This window comes from Diuraphis noxia, unplaced genomic scaffold, assembly GCF_037042655.1.
Source record: "Diuraphis noxia isolate RWA-SAM2 unplaced genomic scaffold, SU_Dnox_SAM2 contig0005, whole genome shotgun sequence".
NCBI lineage: Eukaryota > Metazoa > Arthropoda > Insecta > Hemiptera > Aphididae > Diuraphis > Diuraphis noxia.
The window spans coordinates 29,848,222-29,871,865 of record NW_028301715.1 but is presented as its reverse complement, the minus strand read 5'-3'; the positions used below and the strand labels follow the sequence as shown (position 1 = coordinate 29,871,865).

The 23,644-nt window shown below is 28.1% G+C and overlaps 1 protein-coding gene across 1 annotated transcript in view; it reads left to right on the top strand.

Annotated features, from left to right (window-relative positions):
* The window catches only part of LOC107163535 (octopamine receptor beta-2R-like), a 167,906-nt gene extending 144,891 nt beyond the window's left edge, over positions 1–23,015 (top strand). The window contains exons 6-7 of the mRNA XM_015510992.2: positions 4,075–4,436; positions 19,216–23,015. Coding sequence (XP_015366478.1) covers positions 4,075–4,436; positions 19,216–19,537 — 684 coding nt within the window. The 3' untranslated portion in view covers positions 19,538–23,015. The remainder of the gene's footprint in view (positions 1–4,074; positions 4,437–19,215) is intronic.
* Positions 23,016–23,644: the final 629 nt, after the last annotated feature.

The window sequence follows — 23,644 nt, the reverse complement described above, 5'->3', positions numbered from 1 at the left end:
TCCACTGCATATGACATTTTACATTATATTGTAATATATTGGTACGCTATATTATATAACAATTATATAATATTATAGTTATATTATAACTAAACTAAGCTTCGTGTATCGTGCAATTTTTTTTTTTTGCGAGGGTTCGTTTGCGTGATAAATTCATTTCATGATTTTAATTGACGATTTTACACTTCACATTTAAGTATACTTTAATTTTATTATTGTTATATTAAATTATTATGATAAAACATAATTATTAGTTCGTAAATTATTTACTATCCAAAAATGAGAGTTGATTTTACTACAAAATACCTGGAACTCATTTAATATATTAATAGCAAACATTTAAATTATAATGATTTTAAAAATCTAAAGGTAGTCAATTTTTTATATTTTTTAATTGTTTAAATACTATTATATAAACATACAAAGTATAATATAAAGTATTGAACATAAAACTGATAAATTTATTTTAAAAACAAAATTCGATAATCATTTTAAACGATAACCTCGCTAGTCGTCTTTTACAACGAATAATAAAGATATACAATAATGATCGTATGCGCGGCATCATAGATAATATTTATTCTACAATTTTAAATTTCACTTATAATACGATATATTTATGGCCAAAAAAAAAAATATAGCCATACACATATTAAATAGTTTTCATAAGTTTTGCACAACTTCTACAAAATTCCCAAGACACGTAATTTTAATAAAAATATGGCTCAAAATCTAGCTAAGTACATATATACTGATAATATTTAAATATAACGTAAAATTAAAGAAGAAAAGTGTTCTTTTATTTTCTTGAATCTACCTAAAAATGAGGTAGCCGTTCATTTTTTTAGTTTAACATTAGTGTTAGATAATATTTAATATTTAATATAACAATACTCTAATGCATTTTAGTTTCTTGTAAGTTTTGCCACTGACTAACTTATATAATATGTGAGTTGTTTGTCATGGTAAGAGGAAAATTTATTGAACAATCAATATAAGATGTTTTGTCTGTCACCAAAGAACCCTAATCAAAGTCATCAGTTCATTAAAACTTAAATTATTTTGCTCTCAATATCTCAGACAGACATTCATTGTTTGACATTGTTTTTTCGAACTCAAATTAAATCCACACTCAATGTACGATTTCTAGTTCGTTCGATATTAATACCATCTACGTAAATTATTTTATTTTTTACCTAATGTCTCCGTAAATTGATAACCTCGTTAAGTAATATCATATGAATAAGAAATAACTTAACATTATTTCTGTTACATTAATTATTTTAATTGTTATAACAAATAAAAGATGAATTAGGTTAATTATATGTAATATACTCCATTAGTTATTGCTTATTGAATTTAATTATTGTTAATATTTCTTAATACTTGTAACATGGTTATGATATTATAACAATCTGATTTGATGATCAATACACAAACAATGGATGGCATTCTTTAAAACTTTTCGAAATTAGAGGGAGCTTAAATAAATTAATGGCACGCATGTCAGCCCTTCGATCTCAATGGATGACGCAGGGATATTGCTTATATAATAATATAATATTTGATAAATTCAAAGTTCCGTAGATTGCGAAGAGCAAAATAAATACACCCCGCACTGTTCAAAACTGATATCTACGCGTAGACAGTGTTATTAGTAAAACTGAAAACAAAACAGACAAAAGACTCGTGTCACTATAGAACTGTGCTAAAATAAATACATAGGAAACAATGTCTCGTGAAATAGCTTTGTGGCGTTTTGAATTCTATGCAATTTCAGTTTGTTTTGTTCTATTGTGTATTTTAATTACGTGGTTTACTTAAAAAATTTAAAAAAGTATATTAATTGCTTAAGTGAAACTGAAAAATGAAAAATCTTATATCTTCGCATCAGCAATTTCTCATACGTAGCTCATTTTATTTGTGGAAGATAGTTTCTATTATAGTAAATTCATAAATTATTTATTGATTATAGTAAATTGTAATTATATAATAAATCCTTTTTTCAATTAATCAGATAAAAAAATTATATTTATTTTAACGTTAGAATACGTATGATATTTGTTTAGTTATTCTAAATTAAAAAAAAAAAATTGTATTCATTTTATTTTAAGTATGTCAGAATTTACAACAGTAATTTTGTTTTAAATTAAGCGATTTAATTGAGCTGATGATATTAATGGCGAAGTTTGTCGAGAGAGTTTGAATAATATTATAATTAAATACAACTGGAGGTGCAAATTGGTTTATATTTTACATCTCATAACAATATACATTTCTATTCCTTTTTTAAGTTTCGGTTATTCAAGGTGATTCACCAAGTATGCTCACAATTATTTTTTGCTTTTAACAACAAATTTAACCAAATTATGATTTTTGGAGTATAATTTAATTTTAATTTTATATTTATACCCACTTCAAGACCTTATTTTAATATTCTTGTGTTTTTTATTTTTTAAACTACTTAAAGCAGACCTATAACGATACAAACTTTCGTTTTTCAAATTATCACCAACTTTTACTTCAAATTATTAAATAGATAGGAAATAGTTAAAACATCGAACTAGTAGTTTACAAAAATATAAAATATTTACATACGATTATGTAAAATTATATCAAGTATTATTGATAGATTAATATTAATTACTACAATTTTTAAATCACCTTAGCCATGATATCTTTCAAACCTAATAGCCTTAGGACATAATTATAAATAACTTAAATACTACTCGAATAAATTTTGATTTTGGTACATTTACATTTGCTAAAAAACAAATTTGTATCATAACAGGCTAATCCTTTAGTAGTAAAAATAATCTTAAGATTTGGGAAATCCATTTTGTAGGTAGGTATATTTTAGAATTAGCTGCATTATTAAAGAAGTAAAATAAGTGACCATATTTAGTAAATCACCGTGTATTATAATATAATATTTTTTATTAATATTAATATTTAATTTAATTTAATAATACAATAATAGTCATTTTTTACATAAGAAGACCCACAATAATATTTTGCTATTGTTGTAATTCAACTGTTAGTATCTTATTATAATAATAATCAGTTAATATTGTAAAAATCATGTGTTTAATAATTTATGATTTATCATAAATTTTACTGTTTGGATATTAACCCGAGAATATCTATTTACATGCGTTATTTAAGGAACCACCTACACTAAACTTCCCATCACATTAATTGATGGGAAATTTTTTAAACATCGCTATTTGAAAATAAAATAAAATAGAGTTATTGTGCAATAATTACATTCTGCATTACTTTATTGAATTTTTCCATCGTTGAATAAGTATTTTTTAAATAAGGCTAAAAAAAAACTGTTACCTATTTTGGGGTCTGTTCGATTGCGTCGCATTTTTTGAAACCAGAAATAGGTTCTTTTGTTATACCCAGACTTATTGTATTCATGTCAGACAATAATATTACGAAATGTTCTGTGATTGTTGTACCATTTCTAAGAAATATTGTATTATTTATGTCTTACACAAAATTTAAAATAATTGAACTGTGCTAAAGGGTGTAAAAGAATAATGAATTTTTAGAGTTAATAAAATACTAGTAAATATTTGAATTCCACTATAGCAGTTGCAGTATAGGTACTTGTTGTTTATTGATGTTTTCATACACTGCAGAACTCGTTGTTATCGAACAGCATATTTCAGATGTGTGTTGATCAATGATGATGATTAATGATATTTTTTGAGTGGCGACATTTTTTTTTTTTACTCTAGAATGCTAAAAAAAAAAAATAGCAAAGTAAAAGCATTTTACAAATTTTAATGCATTTATTTTGTAATATTTTCGATTCTGTAGCTCTTGTTCGTGCAGGTCGCTTAAAATATTTTAAACGAACGGCTCGCTGCAGGCATTAACTTTCACACACTATTCAATCCGTCGTTTCCGAATACGTCTTTGCCCACAACAAAGCATATTCGTAGTTTAGCTCTGTTCCTCCATAACGTCAAGTTCAACTATACCTACAATATAATGATCGATTTTCACCGAATAATTGTGTGTGTTCGTATTAAAAACTTTCGTTCGTGTTTCGTTTTTCAGGTGAACAAGGTGTACGTGATCGTGTCGTCGTCCATATCATTTTGGATACCCTGCACGATCATGCTGTTCACGTACCATGCGATATTCAAAGAGGCGAACCGGCAGGAGAAGCAGATACACGCGAGGATCAGTTGCGGACAGCAGATCAACTACAACCGGGAGCTGGCCGAGAATCAGCTGCGATCGAACGGTACTGCCAACGGGTCTTCGTCCAGGACCACGCTGGCGCCAAACGATCACCACTCGACCCCTTCCCGGGACAACAGGAACATCATCAAGATGAAGCGGGAGCACAAAGCGGCCAGGACGTTGGGCATCATCATGGGAACGTTTATCGTCTGCTGGCTGCCCTTCTTCCTGTGGTGAGTGTCCCGATGCCGTTTTGCGTATTTAAGGTACTATTGTAGTCGGTAATTATGTCCAACTGCAAATTACGTTTTGTGTTGCGAAAAAGAATGGTCCGAATTTAGAGAAACGCATTTTGTACCTCGAGTAGAATTTCAAACGTGGCATAATATAATATAGGATAAGATGCAAACTGCAAAAAACTTAATGTTATGAAATAATTTTAACTTGGAATACGCTTAATAAAAAAAAAAATTACCTATAGAAAAAAATTATTTTTCTAAATCAATTTTTTAATTACTACACTTAATTTAAAAAAAACTATTTTTCTAAAATATTTACCACTCTATTTATATTTACTTATCTTATTTTTTTTTTTTTAATATCATCATGCTTACAAATTACAATATATCAAATTTTTACCACTCGAATTTTTTTTGTTGAATGAATCGTCAAAATGTATTTATGGTAACTGCCTATTAGCATAATGTTTAAATTTTTGTTTGCTTTTGATAATTCTGTTTTGATATATAATAATTTAAACGATGTTTCAAAATATCCTGACTTCGATCGTCCAAGGATAATATGATAAAATGAAATAACAGCTAGACTAGAAGTATAAATAAAATTTTGAATTTCATTATTCTGAAAGTATATTTTTCATTATCATTTTATCATTTTAGCCAGGCTTACGATTTCGCATTAGAATACATCGAGTAGCTACAGATAAGTTTTCCAATTCTATTATTGTAGAGTGTTCATTCATGGGATTTTATGGCACTGATTTATACATTTTAAGTCACCCTGAAGCGTATCCTCTATATATATCAATCTCTTTGATTGACATGCTTTATATATAACTAAAAATAACATTTCCAGAACTTTAAATCTTTTAAAAATACAATTAGTATTATTAATATCACTGATAACGGTTTTGTATCAAAATTAATATCAGTTCAGTTGATCAATGTAAAAGTTTGTCGTCGTTCACTAAATCTTATCTATAACAATATTTAATTACGAAAAATACAATATTATATCTCGCCCTTAAATGCTTTCATGTTGATTTTTTTTCCAAGTATGTTTCAAAGCTATTGAAACTACTATAAAAGCAATTAATGGAAATTCGCAACAAAATAATACTATGTTATTAGTATAGGTACCAAAGAGATTAAAATATTCTATCGAAATAACGTTTATATCAGTCATTTTATCGGAAAAATTCGATTTTAAATTTAAAGTATTTGTAGTAGGTAGTCAGCTATGAATAATCTGTATTCTACTGTGAGTCATACTAGTAATTTCTTTCTTCAAATGAGCGTAAACATAGTTTCCAGAAATTTTCACCCTGTATAAAATGTTAATATTTTTATTAATTATTGAGAGCATAATTTATTTTTTGAGAATATACATTTTCCTCCTAGTCCATCAAACTTTTAATGACGATTTTTAATTTACGAGCAAAGGTAATTATTAATATTTGTCTTAATTTATTTTAAAGAATTTCGTCCGAATCAAATGACAAAATATATAAACGAAACTCAATTAAAAATTAACCACGCCGTGAACTCGGATATAACTGTTTTCTTCTATTAAATATAACAACAAATACAAAAACTAGATACCTGCTTGATTTTTTATTATTTATTAATTAATATTTTGATTAAACGTAATTAATTCTGTTTGCAAATATATTTTTTGTTCAAAGGTTAGTCCATTTTTTTCTACAACTAAAATTAAATTATGAATATTCTGAAACGAATTTTTTTCATTTATCCGGTATTTTTGCGAAGATGCAATCTTCGCGAAAAATGTTTATAATCTATAAAATATACATTTATATATTTTTTTTTATTTTTTTGTTTATTTGCTCGATAATAAACATTCGAATATTTAAGAAAAAGGGAGAACTAAATATTAACGAATATCATATCTTATTATCTCATACACATCTATCTAGTAAAACACCATCATATCTTATTATATTTGTTTCATAATTCTTTTATGTTAAAATATAAGTTTTTAATGTTTATTTTTTCTTATTCAACAAAGGTCAAACTGGTATAGTAGTTAATAACATTTTCGTTCCTACTATTAGTTAAAATTGTATTTTTTTATGGCTTATTATAATATTACAGTATGTATTATGAAGTTTATTGTAAACATTAAGATTCTAATAGAGATGTATTTTATATAAATGGCTTAAAAATTATATAACAGACAAAAATATGGTTTTTTTTAAAATTTAAATTATAGTGTTGTTCTAAAATTCAATTAATATTGATGTATCATCAAAATTATAAAATTTTATCAAATAACATATAATTTACCTGGAGGAAATAAAATATATTATCTATCTTAAATTTTTAAAATAAATTTTAAAAACTATGTTATTGTTCCTAAAATGGGTATCCATATGCTTCGAACGTATACATTAATATTTATTTTGTATCGAAAAAAAAAAATTAAAATAAATACCTATATTTAAATCATAATATATCACTGCCTACTGGTGTACTATTCAGATTCAAAATTAGATAATAATTTATAAATTGGAGTGGATCCAGACTCCAGATTATTATATAATAAAGGTTTACATTTTAGAACTAAAATTTTAATTCCATATTTATATTTTTATAGTTTTTTTTTTTATAAATTATACAATTTACATAAACACAATATACATTAAAATGTCAGGGGTAAGTCCAGTGTTAGGACTTATCTAGATAAATTGATCTAGATAAATTATCCAGATAATAATTATTTTAAATATTAAATAAATATAAGTTATCTAAGTATTTATTTTAGATAAATATTTGACTTATCAAGATAAATTTAAAAGATAAATTGTTTAGTGAAAATTAGATAGATCTGTACCAAAAATATTATTAACTATGTGAATTTTGTTTTTGGTCCACTCGACAACTTCTTCAGCAGGGTGACTTCCCAAATTGTTATTTATACTTTGTTACTCCCTAGAGTCCCTTGGATCATATTGGTTCCTTATATAATTATATGTGTTGAAGTTAATGTTTGGTGATACACATCATGATATAATAAGTTAAGTCGAAAATAAACATATTATATAGGCATGTACTTACATGACATTATATATGTTTTTTTAAATTAGTTGTTTTAATTTTAATTTCTATAATTATCTGTTATTTATCTGGATAAAATATTTTTATCGTTTATCTTTTTGTTAGATGAATTAAATTTGTTTATCTTTTATCTGTATCTTAGATAAAATTTAGTGTTGTTATCTTTATCTTTATCCAGATGATTTTTTTGTTATCTGTTCCTAACACTGGGGGTAACACATATGGCATTATCTTATCATGGTCGATCACCAAACTAATTTTTTCAATGTATATTTTCATTAACTGAAACATATAAGTAGATGCATAGATCACATAGAGGTAAATATAAATATGGTAATTTTTAAAATGAGTTTTATATTATTTATTGTTTTATATAAAATTTACAATTTTATATTTAATATAATAATATATATACATATAAATGTTTTGTTTTGTTATAAGTATTATTATGATGACATTTCTCAATGATATTACATCAAAATGAGAAGCAAAGAAATTGTTTTCTAAATAGGTGCGTATGTGTTTTTTATAAAAGATCACCATAATCGTAGTCTTACAAAAGCAATATTACAACTAACAATAATAAGGAAGTATTAGCTTGTTCTTATGTGCATACACAACACTGCAGAAGGAAAATTTAAGGCATATCCTTTAAACGTCTAAATTATTTTAATTATTTTTCTTCATATTATTATTAGTATTTATTTATTTTTTTATTATTATTATTATTATTGTTGTTATTGGAACATCTAAAACATTTGTTGTACAAAAGAAATGTCAAGGGTTTCGCTTGAATTAGTCTGTCAAATGTAACAAAAGCGAGACCTTTTCCTCTCATTATTATACAACGGTTCGAGAAATTCTCAAACGTTATTTTTAAAATATTTAAATTTATCCATGGATCTGAAGACTCAATCTACAGGTAAATATAATTATTTAAAGCTTCCAATGATTACAATTGTTTTTTAATGCAACAATAGGAAACCAAAATGTCGTCGTTTTTCCTTTAGTATTTTCATTATATTGAATGACAAATATTAATCTTAGTGCTCGTAATTAATTAATATGATTTGAAGTTTTTTACCTAAATGTTCAAAAATGAAATGCTAGTATATTCAACGGTACATTTTCAACATTTTTATTCATGCATTATTTAAGTTGTTCAATTTATTATTCTATATAGTATTTCGTTAGCACATTTAGATAACTGATACGCGATGCAGTTTTACAATTAAAATATTAAAATATTATCTGAACATACGAAAGAATTACAAATAATCAAAATAAAATCGTAAATGTTTGATCACTAATATCGATTTAATGTAACTTTAATTGAACTATCGTGAAAACAATATTTAAATTATTCGTTTCCCTCTTTGAACCGTAAGAAATGTTTAAATCATAATTTAAAAAAAACGGGTAAGTGGATATCGCTCTGCTGTACATTAGGTGGTGGGGTGGACCTCTGACTAGGGTAGGTTAAATTTGAATGCAATGATAGGTATCATTGTATACGAAAAACGATTCTGAACGGAGATGATTTGTCAGTCTAGGATATATTATAGATAATTAAAAAGACAATTTTGTATAAATTTCTAGCTTAAAATAATTTGCGAATTTTCGTAATTTTTACGTATTTAGTCAATATTTGAACTTCAAATGCTAATAAAAAAAAATTGTGCCTACGTATATTTATAATTTTTTAATTACTATATGAATAACTTATGAGGAACTTTGTATTCAATTTTCAAGTATTTTGATTGGGCCGAAAAAATTTTATCAACCCTTCAAAAAATTTTTTTAGAAAAATTGAAAATTTCAGTTGTCTATTAATATCTCAAAAAAAGTCAAAACATTTTTAAAATTAAATTATGCAAAGAAAATGGCAATCTAAATAACTGATAAAATTTTCACGTATCTATGACTTATACTTTTTGAATAATAACAAATATTTAAAATCGTTTCAGGATAAATCGTTATCGTAACGCTATTTCGTAAAAATTTAAAATTCAAACGCACCTCAAATTTTTCCTATAATGACGCTTCGAGATTTCTCTATAGCTACTTGAAGGAGAACTTATGGACAATTTAGTGTTGTATTCTTAATCCTTAGTTATAAACACAAACATTTTTATGATTTTACAGCTTCAAAATTACTTGCAAATTTTCGCATTTTGGACAGATTTCGTAAAAATTTGAACTATAAACGTTTATAAAAAAAAATTATGCCTATGTATTTTCTTATAATTTTTTAATCACTATAAGAATAACTTATGAGAAACTTTGTATTAAATGTTCAAACAAATTCTTCTCTAATATCCATGAAAACATTTCGTAATCACAATATAATCATCTCGTCTAATATATATGTGTTATAATCTGTGGTACAATTATTGAACAAATTTTCAATTTTTCAATTTCCGATCTAAATATCTGGTGAAATTTTCAAGTATCTACGACTTATAATTTATGAAGAATAACAAATAATATTTAAATTCGTTTGACTCGTTTGAGGATAAATCGTTATCATTACGCGATTTCATAAAAATTTAAAACTCAAACGCTCAAAACATTTTTCCTATAATGACGCTTCAAGATTTCTCTATAGCTACTTGAAGGAAAACTTATGGAAAACTTAGTGTTATATTTTTAATCTTAAGTTATAACACAAAAATTTTTATGATTTTTAAACTTCAAAATTACTTGCAAATTTTCGCGTTTTCAACATATTTCGTAAAAATTTGAACTATAAACGCTTATAAAAAAAAATTGTGACTAACGATTTTTAATTTTTTTAAGCTACAATAAGAATAATTCATAAGGAACCTTGTATTAAATTATAAAGTTTTTTTGGTGATCCAAAATTTTTTTACTGACACTTCAAAAAAAAATTCTCATAAAAATCGAAAATTTCAGTGGTCTATAAATGACTCAAAAAAAGTCAAAACGTTTTGAAAACTAAACTGTATATATATAACATTAACATAAACATTTGGTGAAAATTTCAAGTATTTACAGTGATTAGTTTTTGAATTACAACCATATAAAAAAATCAATTTGGTCGAAAACGGGTTTTGCGTATAAATTCCAGCTTTTCTGTCATTTTTTTTTTGTTTTTCTCGATTTTTTTGAAAACTGTTGGAAAATGTTTACTTTTGACCTTTATAATGCATCAAGAATCTTCAATTTTACATTAGAAACCACCCCCAAAGTTTGAAATCGAAGCATTATTTCGACTAGTTAGTAGTTATGCTGTACACAGACACAAAAAAAAAAAAAAAAAAACACATCATTGTAAAATCAATACATTCATCACTTCGTTCAGAATCTAAAACTATTTATTATATCAGCTTTTAATATTGATGATAGGTACTTAACTTAACATTTTTTTTAATACAAAGTGCATTGTAAACATAATACTTAAATGGTCGTTTGAAAAAAAAATTATTTATTTATTATAAATTCATAAATTTGTAAAAAAAAAGTATTTTATTATTCATTGTAGGTAGATCATATTTTTTGAAAACGTTCGATATTCAAAACTATAAACCATATAGTTAAGAATGAGCTTTGAATAATATTATACTTAAAAGTTCTTATTTTTAATAAATCAATTTATTTTTATTTAAATATAGAACTCTACGTGTTACTTTAAGCTAAATATAAATTTATTGTTATATTTTTTTAATATACTAAAAATACAATTTTACAAAATAATTAATTTTTTTTTTAGTTTTTTTTTTAGATGTTTACCTCTTTTTTACATTTTATTTTCCACTTTGTTGAAGTGTGTAATAAATCATGACTATCGCTCATATAATAACTATACACTACCTATTTAAATTATTATTTATTATCCTAATTATTTTATTTTATTTAACATCGTTTAATTTAGTACAATATGTTTTTTGTAACTACATAAATAATAAAAAAATATTGTATGGATAAAAATACAATAAACATGAGAAATTCCATAGGTCATATTTACTTAACGCTTCATTCTATATTGAACATAAATTTCAAACGACAGACAGATTGTACGATAAGTTTTATTATAGGTTACTGCAGTAACGTCTGACCTGTGTCACGCGAACACATGTGGCCCACCTACGCATTAGCACTTAGAAGTGAATCGTGGCTTATTTTTTTATTATAAACGAAATTTAAAAATAATATAATTATTTCCAAAATATATCAATTTTATGTATATTATTACTTTACATTCATTTTTTATTAGATCTTAATATCTAATTAATACATGCTCCAAATCCAAAATCATTTATCTGTGCCTGTTAACTACACGTTTAACAGAAGACTTCAAGCGTTGTTTTTATCTGAATATTGGATCTACTTGTTATTATAAGATAGTAAAAAAAGAAAATTCCAAAAACGTTGGGAAAAGCAAAAATAAAAAAGCAGCAAAGTGGATGTCGCTCTGCTGTACAGTAGGTTACAAGTGGGTTACTGTATAATGGATGGAATTAAATTTGAATCCAATGATATTACTTATATATCATTGTATACGAAAAACGATTCTGAGCGAAGACTGTTTATCTGTCTAGGATATATTATACATTATTAAAAATTTTCAAATCTTAGATTTAAAATAAAAAATTTTTATGAATTTCTAGCTTAAAATAATTTGCAAATTTTCGTGATTTTTACATATGTTGTCAAAATTTGTGACTATGAATTTCTTTTACTTTTCAACTGCTGTTGTAACAATATGTTAAGAGCCTTGTATTAAATTTTCAAATTTTGAATATAAAAGGAAAAAATTTTATGAATTTTTAGCGTAAAATAATTTGAACATTGCCTTAATTTTTACGTATTTAGTCAAAATTTGAACTTTAAATGCTTATAAACAAAAATTGTGACTATCTATTTATTTTATTTTTCAACTGCTTTTGTTTTCAAGCTTTTCTGCCCAACAATTTTTATCGATATTCATTTTAAAAAAACTAGTAATGATCGAAAATTTCAAATGCCTATGAATAGTTCAACTTAAGTTGAAAATTTTTGAAAATTGCACGATGGATAGAATATACTTATATAAACATTCGGTGAAAATTTCATGTATCTATGGTCATTTGTTTTAAAGTTACATCAAAAACCAAAATCGATTTTGTCGAAAACTGATTGTGCATAAAATTTCCCGTTTTTCCCTTAATTTTTAGTTTGTTTTTCTCGATTATTTAGAAAAGTATTAAGAATTTTTTACTTTTGACCCCCCAAAGTACCAACTAGATTCACTTTCTGATCGAACGAAGTACTAAAGTCAAAAATCGAAACACTTTTACAGCGCCAATACGTAATGACAGACATGAAAAAAAAACACACACACACATCATGGTAAAATCAATACATTCATCGCTCTGCTCAGAATCTAAAATAGGAATTGTAATGCATAATAAATTTTGACAAAAGGTATTTAATTTTTGTTATAATTCTAAAATAAATAACTGTAGATTATTTGAAATTTTCACCATATTTTCATTTTGATATTTAATTAGATATAAAATAATTTAAAAAATATTTTGGTTCACTTATTTGTAATATTAATTAACATTTAAAACTTACAATTTTATTTCCGTACTTCATTTTAATTGAATATAAGACAAAGATAAAAGAGCAAACGAATAAAATCGTAGGTTTTAAATTAATTTGACATTCGACTATTTTTGGAAAACGTAATTAATATATTGTTAGATGATATTTAACTATATTTTTGTTTATAAAACTGTCAAATAAAATTGTAAAAAAATACGCAATTATCTCATGGTAAACTAAAAAATGTATAAAAAGTATTGGTATAAATTAATATAGTGATTAAGTAATCTTACTTTAAAATATTTTTAAACCTAACCTTGCCGATTTTTGATTTTATGGTATAATTATCTGTTAAGAACTTATACTTTACACTGATGTTGAGGGATATAATATTCAGTCTATATTTCTGTCTGTATAGAACGCGTATCATCGGAAAAAAAAAACTCCTATTTATAGTTGTAGAATTCTCAATTTCGTAGGTTCTTATAAGATAGAGTTTATTATTGTCAAATAAGAACAACTCGAGCAATGATATATTTCATATTCCTTGTTTCAAGTCCAACGTAAATTATTTAACATCAACGCGTTATAATATGCCTCGTCCACTTTTCTAAAAACAAGTCATATTTTATGAACTCTCTAAAATCATGTCAAAAGTTAATCATTAAATAAAAACGAAAAACTTGTAAGGATCGATATAGTTCTCGCTGCTTTCAATTCGGTAATAGCTGACCCACGATTTTTCTCTTATCTTACGCCTACACATATACACCACTGCTGTAAATATATAGTGGCCATCTTCTTTCATCCGTATTATTTATGTTGACTCCATACTGCTATAAACCGAGATAGATAATGTAGTCCGAATTTAGGAGCTTCGTTCCAACATATAGGTAATATATATAATATATGTTACGGTAAAGGATGTTAAATGGAAATTAACCTTGTTTACCAAATACACAGGCAATTGTTGTTATAGACTAGTTATGCACGTGAATCTTAATTACTACAATATTTAGTAAATGACGTACCTAGGTATTTTTGATTTTTTAACTTGTTTAATAACATCATTGTATAATCTTTATTAGATAAAAATGAGTTTATTGTCATCTCGTTTGTTCGTAAGAATATTTTTCATTTTTCGTTTAAAGTTGTGCGAACAGTCTGTAGGTACATATATTCCATCGGTAACCATTTTAAATAAGTGGTAAATACTAATTACTAAGGTAATAATCTATATAAATTGTTGATAGGTATAATATTTTCAAATGTAACCTCCACGGCTCCACCGATTTTATAATATGAATAGAAATTGTATACTGCAGTACCTATACTGTTTAAGGTCAATTGTCCACCTTATCTGTGGCTGATAATGTTTTATTGATTTATCCAATTAGTACCACAATAATTAATTTAGCGATCACTTGACCATTGCTCGTTGGCCATTATTTTATATATTCAAATCAACATTTCTCAAATCATACAGTTATTAATGTTGTTCACTAGAAAATAATGATAATTCACACATTCGTAGGTAAATAATGTAAATAACGTTATAATTTCCGATATAACATAATTTACCTAATATATATATATATATATATATATATTATTAATTATTATTATTACTGTATTATATATTTTATTGGTTTTCTTTATCTAACACGCACGCGCGATGGACAAATTATTATATTATGATATTTCTGAACGATTTTTTCTATTGGGCGAACTTTTTGCGCCCATTTCTCTCGTTTCATTGGCCGTCTGCACTGCCGATAATAATTAAAGTCGTTAAAATAATCAATAACACGGTGATTATAACATTGTAAAGTAGGCACAAGGGTTATTTATTATTTTTTATATCACGACCTCCTCATCTGCACGGCCATTATATTATTATATATACCTACGCTTTTAGCGACAACCATCATACAGTCGCTTTCCGACCGCGGACCAGGTCGATTGGCATCGTACGACTACGACGCGTGTTGTATGCGTGTCTACAAGTGTGCCGTATAAATAAAATATATTATAATCATATAACATATTATTAAAATTCCATCGTGGTATTAATATAACATCGTCGATTTATTATTATTATTATTTTGTACAGTGCTTAATGTGTTTAAAGCGTGTGTGGACCACCGCCGCCACTGGCCGTGAGCGCTAGGCCGACGGCGGAGGATGGGTGGCTTTAAAATATATTATAACATGCGCGCTCGTTGGCCCGTTTCCATTTCGATTCGGTACGTGGGCGGGATCGGCGGCGAGAGGATCGAAAGATCGATATAGGAACGAGGAAAAAAATATTCCGACATCACGCATGCTAAGAAATAATCGGCTTTCCCGTTTTAATTGTTGGCTACGACCCACACGCCCCTCTAGCATACATTTGTAGCGGAAGCCCACCTCGGCGATCGTAGAACATAACGCAAAGCTTATCATAATAATTATGCGGCCATTCCCGCAAAATGTTATCATCACCAGGCATGCGGTGGTGGTGGTCGTCGTCTTATCGTGTTCTAAACTATAACGTCATCATCGTTATGACTTTCAGCTAACGAGGTGATGATATTAAATGTCGCTGACCCTATATATTATTAAAATTTTGTAATTATTATTTCAAGTCTTGTGTGGCATATCAATAATATTATCACACATCTGACTGTTTTCAACTTGTTTGGATTTTACACGTCATACAACATCCGTCATCACGATTGATAATTATATTTTATTCATTAAGTACTTACTATAGAAGCGAAATCAATATTTTGTTTTTAAATCAACATTTTCAAAATGATCATGGATATACATATCAACAGACCTTGAGCCGCATAAAAACCAAATCTAGATGACCCACAGTCGTTATTTAAGTGCACAGACACACAGTACAGGTATTTAATAGATAATGCCTAATCGTAATGGACGTGTATTACATTTAATCGCAATTCTGCCTATAGCTGGTTCTTTTGAATTTGATTTTAAACAGCTATAGTGAAGAATTCTGTTCCGAAAAGTGAGGTTATTTCAACGATTTGATATAGGGACCTTTGGAGCGTGAACATGTGTGGGCACATATTGTGGTATTCAATTGCGATTATAATTATCATAATTATGATATATAATGATGTATGGTCAGTGGACGCAATTAGAGTATAATTCGAAAATAAATCGTTGGCCAATATGAATAGGAAATGTGTGTGTGTGATTCCTCTGGCATTGGCCACTGCAGCACTCAAATAATGAAATAACACCATATAATTTTGATATCAAACGCGTTTAATCATAAAATGCAATAGTATTAATTATACCTATACCTAATTACCAAAAAGTGAAATCAAATGTTCGAAAACATTACCTTTGCATTCGTTAAGTATAATAGTCATCGTGTACTATTTATTGATTTATACCGACAACGTTTGATGTACATAATAATTCATAAATAATAACGAATAAATATCATTGCGTAATATTACCACCCGTGTGATTTGAATCTGTCTGATTGTAAGACTTTCGAAAAAGTGTTTTTTATCATACCCGTAGGCGAGTTTCGATTGAATAGCTTAAAGGAAGTATATGGACGACGACGTTGAACACAAACATATATAAAAAAAAACTGCGACCTCGATAAAACTGTTTTTTATTCGTCACGTGGATGTTTTTCGTTTACCACTATAATACATTTTTGATTTTCCACCTCGTTGATAACGATAAAAAAAAAAAGAAAACAACTACTTCTATATTACCTACCTATACTATTTAGGTTCGTTTTGCAGTAGGTAGTGACGATGACGTGTGCTCGTCGATTTATTTACAATAATATAAAAGCCAAACAGTCGAGGAACGCCGACTTCTGTTTATAAAATAATATCACCTCCATTGCAGGTGCGCACATATTATTATAATATTATATTACTAATACAACCTTGGGCAATTTAACTGCATGCGCGGCGTAATCACCACTCGTGTTAATTAATAAGAGATTCGTTTACGTGGTTTAACTTGTACTGTATAACTGTACTATGTATAGTCACTCTGACGTCGAGGTCACGGGTCGTTGATTCAGTTGAAATCAACCCAAACGTACTCGTTCGTCAGCTTTCTGCGCACGCGCGGACTTGGGAGTGTGCATAACCGTAACAATGAAAATTAACAACATTATTGTAGCACGCTGCCGTCTATCTAGTACAAATTAAGTACATCATATTATTATTATTTTGCAGGGGTGGATGAAAGAACATAATTTTGTTGTACTGTGTAACACTTTGCGCCAGGCACTTGCTCGAAATAATTTCAAAACTTAAACGACGACTATATAATATATGGTTAAACTATATTAGTTTATTACCATTATTATTATTGTTATTATTATAGACATGCTTCAGCTGTCTTGAGTTTTTTTTTCGTATTAGACATTAATTGCATCGTATACCGTAAATAGTTTTAATCATAAAGAAGGGTATTGTTTTTCTTTTTTTTTTCTTTTATAACTTCGTTTAAGACTAATTGAACATTTAGAAGATTCCCGGGGATATATTTTTAACAACACCTCTTCGTAATTAGTCAGGTTAAAAAATCGTTTTTTTTTTTTTTTTTTCATGTGCTGCACCGTTTGAACATCGTACTCAATGAAAGCCACGTAAAATTATATCATAACTTATAAACTAAAACCTGCCAATTAAAATTTCATCCTCTTGAAATTATATGCTCTATCAATAACATACTATAATCATAAAACTTTAAAGTTTTGATATTATTCTTAAATAAGGATATGAATATCGGTAAGATGATATTTATTGGATTCATTTGCATTAAATTTTTGTTTTAGATCAACCATATTATTATAAACAAAATATTATATCATAGGATTAAAAAACATAACTTATCATCATCACCGAGTCCACTGAAAAGTATTTGATTTAATTTTAATTTAAGAATAAGTACTCTTAGAATAATTTATTAGTATTTATAATTACATTCTAAGCGAACATAAACCTAAGGTCGACGATCAACGTACATTATTTAATATATATTAATTGGATTTCCTGAACATATTTTATTTTGCTATTCATGTTAAAGTACTATAGTAGAAACTAAATGATTCTATCAAAAGCTCGCGTTTTTATGTCAGACTAACACCATGTACGTACGCCTGCATTCCTTTAATTGGATTTCTTTTTCTTCGCTCATAAAAATTGAACTTAACACACGACTGTTCGGTATCATATATGTTGCATAGAACGACCTGTTTAAGGTTCTTATTCTAATTTATTTTTTAAAACGAATCGCATCTATGATGCACTACACGGTCGTAAATGTTACCGACTCGTTCACGTCTATAATGTACATTGTGCTGCGCACAATAATAATAATAATAATAAATATTTACCGTTGCGTCCTGCTTCTTTATTTAGGCACCTAACGATGCTCTTGAAATTTCAAGTGTTGCCGAGGGATAATGTGATTTTGGAGTACCTACCTATAAAAGTTTATTTTGTGCGAATGGAAAATATAAACGGTCGATTTAACAGATCCCGGTAAGACAGAAATCTTTTTTCTGATGATGACTATTATTTTCATTCTGTCCTGCAGTTGTATAGCAAACTTCTATTAGAGATGAAATGTGTCTTATTATTATCATAATACTCTCCGATCTCATTTTGTTCTGACAATAGGATATTGACCGATTCTTAATGTTATCTGCTATTGGATTTACAGTGATTGCAGTTAATGTAGTGGATTGACATAAATGAATTGAATATATTATAGAGCTAGTTGCAATACTGCAGAAAACAATTCAACATTTTCAATAGACAAATATTTGTCTTTTTGTGATTGATTGAGTTACGTAAATGGTGATAGATAATAATATGTTGTGAGCAAAAAAAAAAGTTAAGTTTGCAGATGACGAGTATCATCAACAGGATAAATCGCATTATCCATTGAGTTATGCGATTGAATATCGATACATTATCAATACATATTATTGGTATATTTGACCGACAAACAAAAAATAACCGAAAAGTGTGCTCTTAAAACGAATAACCAACTTTACTGTACCTTATAATATCTGTTATTGAATGCGTATTTTGCAATATACATTGGTCGCATATTAAATATTTTTTTTGCATTTATGTGTTCGCAGGTACGTCATCACGACGCTGTGTGGTGAGGCGTGCAACATTTCGTCGTCGGTAGTGGCCGTGCTCTTTTGGATCGGTTACTTCAACTCGACGCTGAACCCGCTTATCTACGCGTACTTCAACCGGGACTTCCGGGAAGCTTTCAAGAACACGCTGCAGTGCGCGTTCTGCAACCTGTGCAGGAGCCCACCGTCAGACTTGGAGGCGCTGGACGCACGGAGGCCGTCGCTCCGGTACGATGACCGCACTCGCAGCGTGTACTCCGAAACATACCTGAACCACTGTGACAGGCGCCGGTCCAGTCAATTCGGCAGCAGCTTATGATCCACCGCGCCGCCAAGATCCCGGCCCCGAATTTAGAGCTTTTTTCGCACATCCTTCGCCGCCGCCACTACCGCAACAACCTACACCGACACCCCCCCCCCCCCCCAAAAAAAAAAAAAAAAAAAAAAATAAAATAATAATAATCTCCAAAAAGAAACTCGCTATTCCAGAGGGTTACGGAAAAGAAGAAGACATTTTGAAAATCAGCCGCCACGATTATTATTATAGTTTTACCGCACCCATGTCTCGTCGTTACTATATGATAATAATGACTAATATTATAATATTGTTGTAATAATGATGATATGATAATATGATGATACTTACTTACCTGTTTGATTTGGTGATATCAACAAAACGACAGTTATATGATTATAATATTTATATAATGATGATATTCCATATGCTGCTTTTACCTTTCGTCGATTTGGCAACTTTTCAGAAAATACAAGGAAATTATTTTTGTTTTTATTTTTCTTATGTCTAAAAACATATTAAGGATTTTAAATTATTTTGTGACTATCAGCAGTATTCGTTCTTAAAATTAAATTCCTTGCATATTCCAAGACGTAATATTGCGCCCGGTTCGCGGAGATGAATTAATGAACATCGTCTGTATAATATTAATATAATCAACTGACTCATGCGAGTTATTTGCGCGTCATCGGCACTCGTACGATGGTAATAATATAGATGAAGACTTATCATAATTCGTGTACGAATATATTTAGACGATATTCTACTCCTCTTAAATCGTCATCCTCCTCCATTGCAACTACCTCACGACAGAGTTCTATAATTAAAATTACTACAATCCTATCGTTAACTGTAGTTTTTGAGAAACACTCATCCAATGGTCGCCGTGATATCATCATTATCAGTTATCACAGTGCCGTGAGCTCGTCAAACCTGCAGGTGATTTTATGACGATCTGTCGTTATTGTGCCCATCATTGCCCGCCACGTGGGTTCGCCAAAACTACTCGAACGAATGAACGACATCGTATTATTATTATTACAACGCGTGATGATAATATTATAACAATGATATTTTTCCAGAGACTTTCAGACTTACCGTGTTTCTAACGCTCTCATCGCGATCGTTTTGCATTTTATTAGGATTATAATATTTTTTACAAAATTAGTATTATAGTCGTCGGTAGGCGCTACAGGTCCTGAGTTCGTTATAACAATATAATATTATAAATAGTATATTATAGTCGCGCATTCACGACAACGACTGCGGTCACGTGTCGATCGCGAGCATTAACTACCTAACAATAATAAAGAGTACAACATATTGTAATGTTCTAATTTTTTATGTTTCTAAGTTTTTTCTAAATTTTAGTTGGATTAGAAAATAATAATAATTTGAAAAATAGCGTCGATGTCAATACGACCTGCAGAGTTTAGTGTAATAGATTGACATTCGATACATAAATAATATAATGTAGCGATATAATTTTTTATACGACGAAAACAACAGTGATTGCGAGGGTTTACACTCATATTATAAATACCAAGATCGTCGAATTATGGATACCGCGAGACGTAACGTTTTAAACGAAAACATTTGACGACGTTTTTTATTATTCTAAACAAAATAAATTCCGCAGTGTGGAAAACCGTAGAAAATAACGAATAATGTACTATAGCGATGTGTTTTTAAAATGAATTCTACCTTCCTCCTGGAATTTTTCAACTCAAAATAAATATTATATTAACATCGAATCCATTATAATATACTATCAAACCCGGTTAAGAACAATAACCAACAAGACTGTATAATTTTGTTTTCGTCTTTGTTACAAAATAGCCTTAATGATAAAAAAAAATATATTTAATTATTTTAATCGATGTAATATAATATTAAGGTGTACAATTTTTAAAACAAATTAATTATGATGTGAGGAATCGCTAACTTTTTACAGCTTGTTTTTTTTTTTCTTTCGATATTGATGACTATTATTAAAATATAGATTCAACAACTATAGCATAATGTACGTAGACAACGTAAATCTACGAGTCAGTTGTGCATTGTAATAATTGCATCTCAGTTTAATTGTTCACAATATCTCAAAGTGTTTCGAGTCCCGTTAAATTTTTTATTTATTTATTCATTGAAACGACCCCTAAGTTGACCTCTAGGTCTAATGCTTATCACAAGTGGGTAGTAGGGAGATCATGTGATATATTTATCTATGTATATATCACTATGTACATGATACTACCCCCTTCTCCAAGAGGAGACATGTGCGGTCTTCACTCTCAGTGGAGTGGGACCTAGTTGGAAACCGGATGACGCAATCAGACGACAGCGTGGGGATTTAGTGATCACGTAGAACCACTCAAATTTTTTTGCAGTTTGCTATGAATTGAACCAATGACTGTGTGAGTCGTAGTCAATTGCGTGACCACTGCGCCACTCCGGCCTCCCAAATCCCGTCAAATGAGAGTAAAAATAAAGTAATAATAATAATAATAGTAAATAAATGATACATGATGCATTTGGCACAGACCACGAAAATATGATGAAATTTAAGAAAAACCTTCGTAGTTCAAATATCAACATCTCGTGTTGGATGACTAGCAATATATATCTGATGATTTAAGTTCTCCTATAGAGTTATGGTTAGATCGCAATTATTATACCTATCCATTTTGTCATAATAACGATTATAATATATAGAAAAGAATATTTATAAATAAAATAGAAGTGATACGTTTTCACGTCGTGATTAGCTGATGAACTACACACTTTAGATGACTAAACCGTAACCATACGAAGTGTACCTATTGTAATATGTACAACATACTAATTATTTTTGTACTAACTGCAAACGTGTATGTATTATACGATATTATGTTAACAGTCAACTCGACGATTAGTAGTATATTGTTTCACTCGTATTGTCTACTGCACACCAAGGCCTATATAGTTTAATTAATTTTAATTTAGTATCGTTCCCACGGTGTATGTTGTATTGGGTGGTCAATTTATAGTTAGTTTCGGGTAAATTAATTTACACACAAATTATAACAATAAAAACAATAAAAAATAATAACAAATGAGTATAGGTAGAATTCGGGTTCTCGGCGGTACAGTTTAATAAGATAGTTAATTGATTAATTTGTTGTTTTTGTTTATTTTTTTTTTGCGCTTTAAAATATTTTTGTTAATAATGAAAATGTTATCATTAATAATTTCTAGCGTATTACAAGAGGAAATGTAAGTTACATTTTTCATGAAAAGGGAGATATTTTAAAAATTAATAATTTACAATATGTAGATAGTTAATACTACTTCCGAAAAATAGGGAAAATAATAATGTATTATTCTTTATTATCATAATGTAAATATTCGAATTAACCATTTGTCGAAAATATTATAATTTGTTATTATTATTATTTTATTTTTTATTTTGGAATTGTTTTTTAACTGTAATTATATTGTACATAATAGAGTTTGTTTTTGGTAATCTCTCTCTTTTTTTTAAATAATGCAACAATTATTTATGAATAAATATTATACCTACATAACACTACAAGTACCTAGCAATTTTGCAGTGTTACAGCTTACTAAATTTAAAGTATAAAACATTCACACGGCAAATATAAATCACTTAGTGAACACAAATTACCAAGAAATCCTTACTTCAGATACCTTAATCCATAATTATGTGATAATAATGTGATCCACGGATAAGAACAAAAATTAGGAAAATAAAATATTTTGAGGTGAACTCGTTTTTCCGAGGAAAAGTATAGGTAAAATATGTCACTGATTCGTTTGTATTTTCTTCTAGACACCACTCATTGTAAAGCTTAAGAAAAAATAATTTTTCTTATACATAATATTTTGTAACCATTACAATGAAATCGATTCGTTTTTCTGCACGGAAAAAATATAGTACAATTTACAATATTTTAGTAACCGTATATGCAAAAGTACACGTTAATACTATTGTGACAATATAGCAGGTAGTTATTATTACGATTTTTGTTATATAAAATATATAAACTTTCAACGCTCTACCTGTACTCACGAATCTAAAACAGTCAAATATTTATATTTTTTGTCCGAAAACACTATAGCAATATTTTTGGT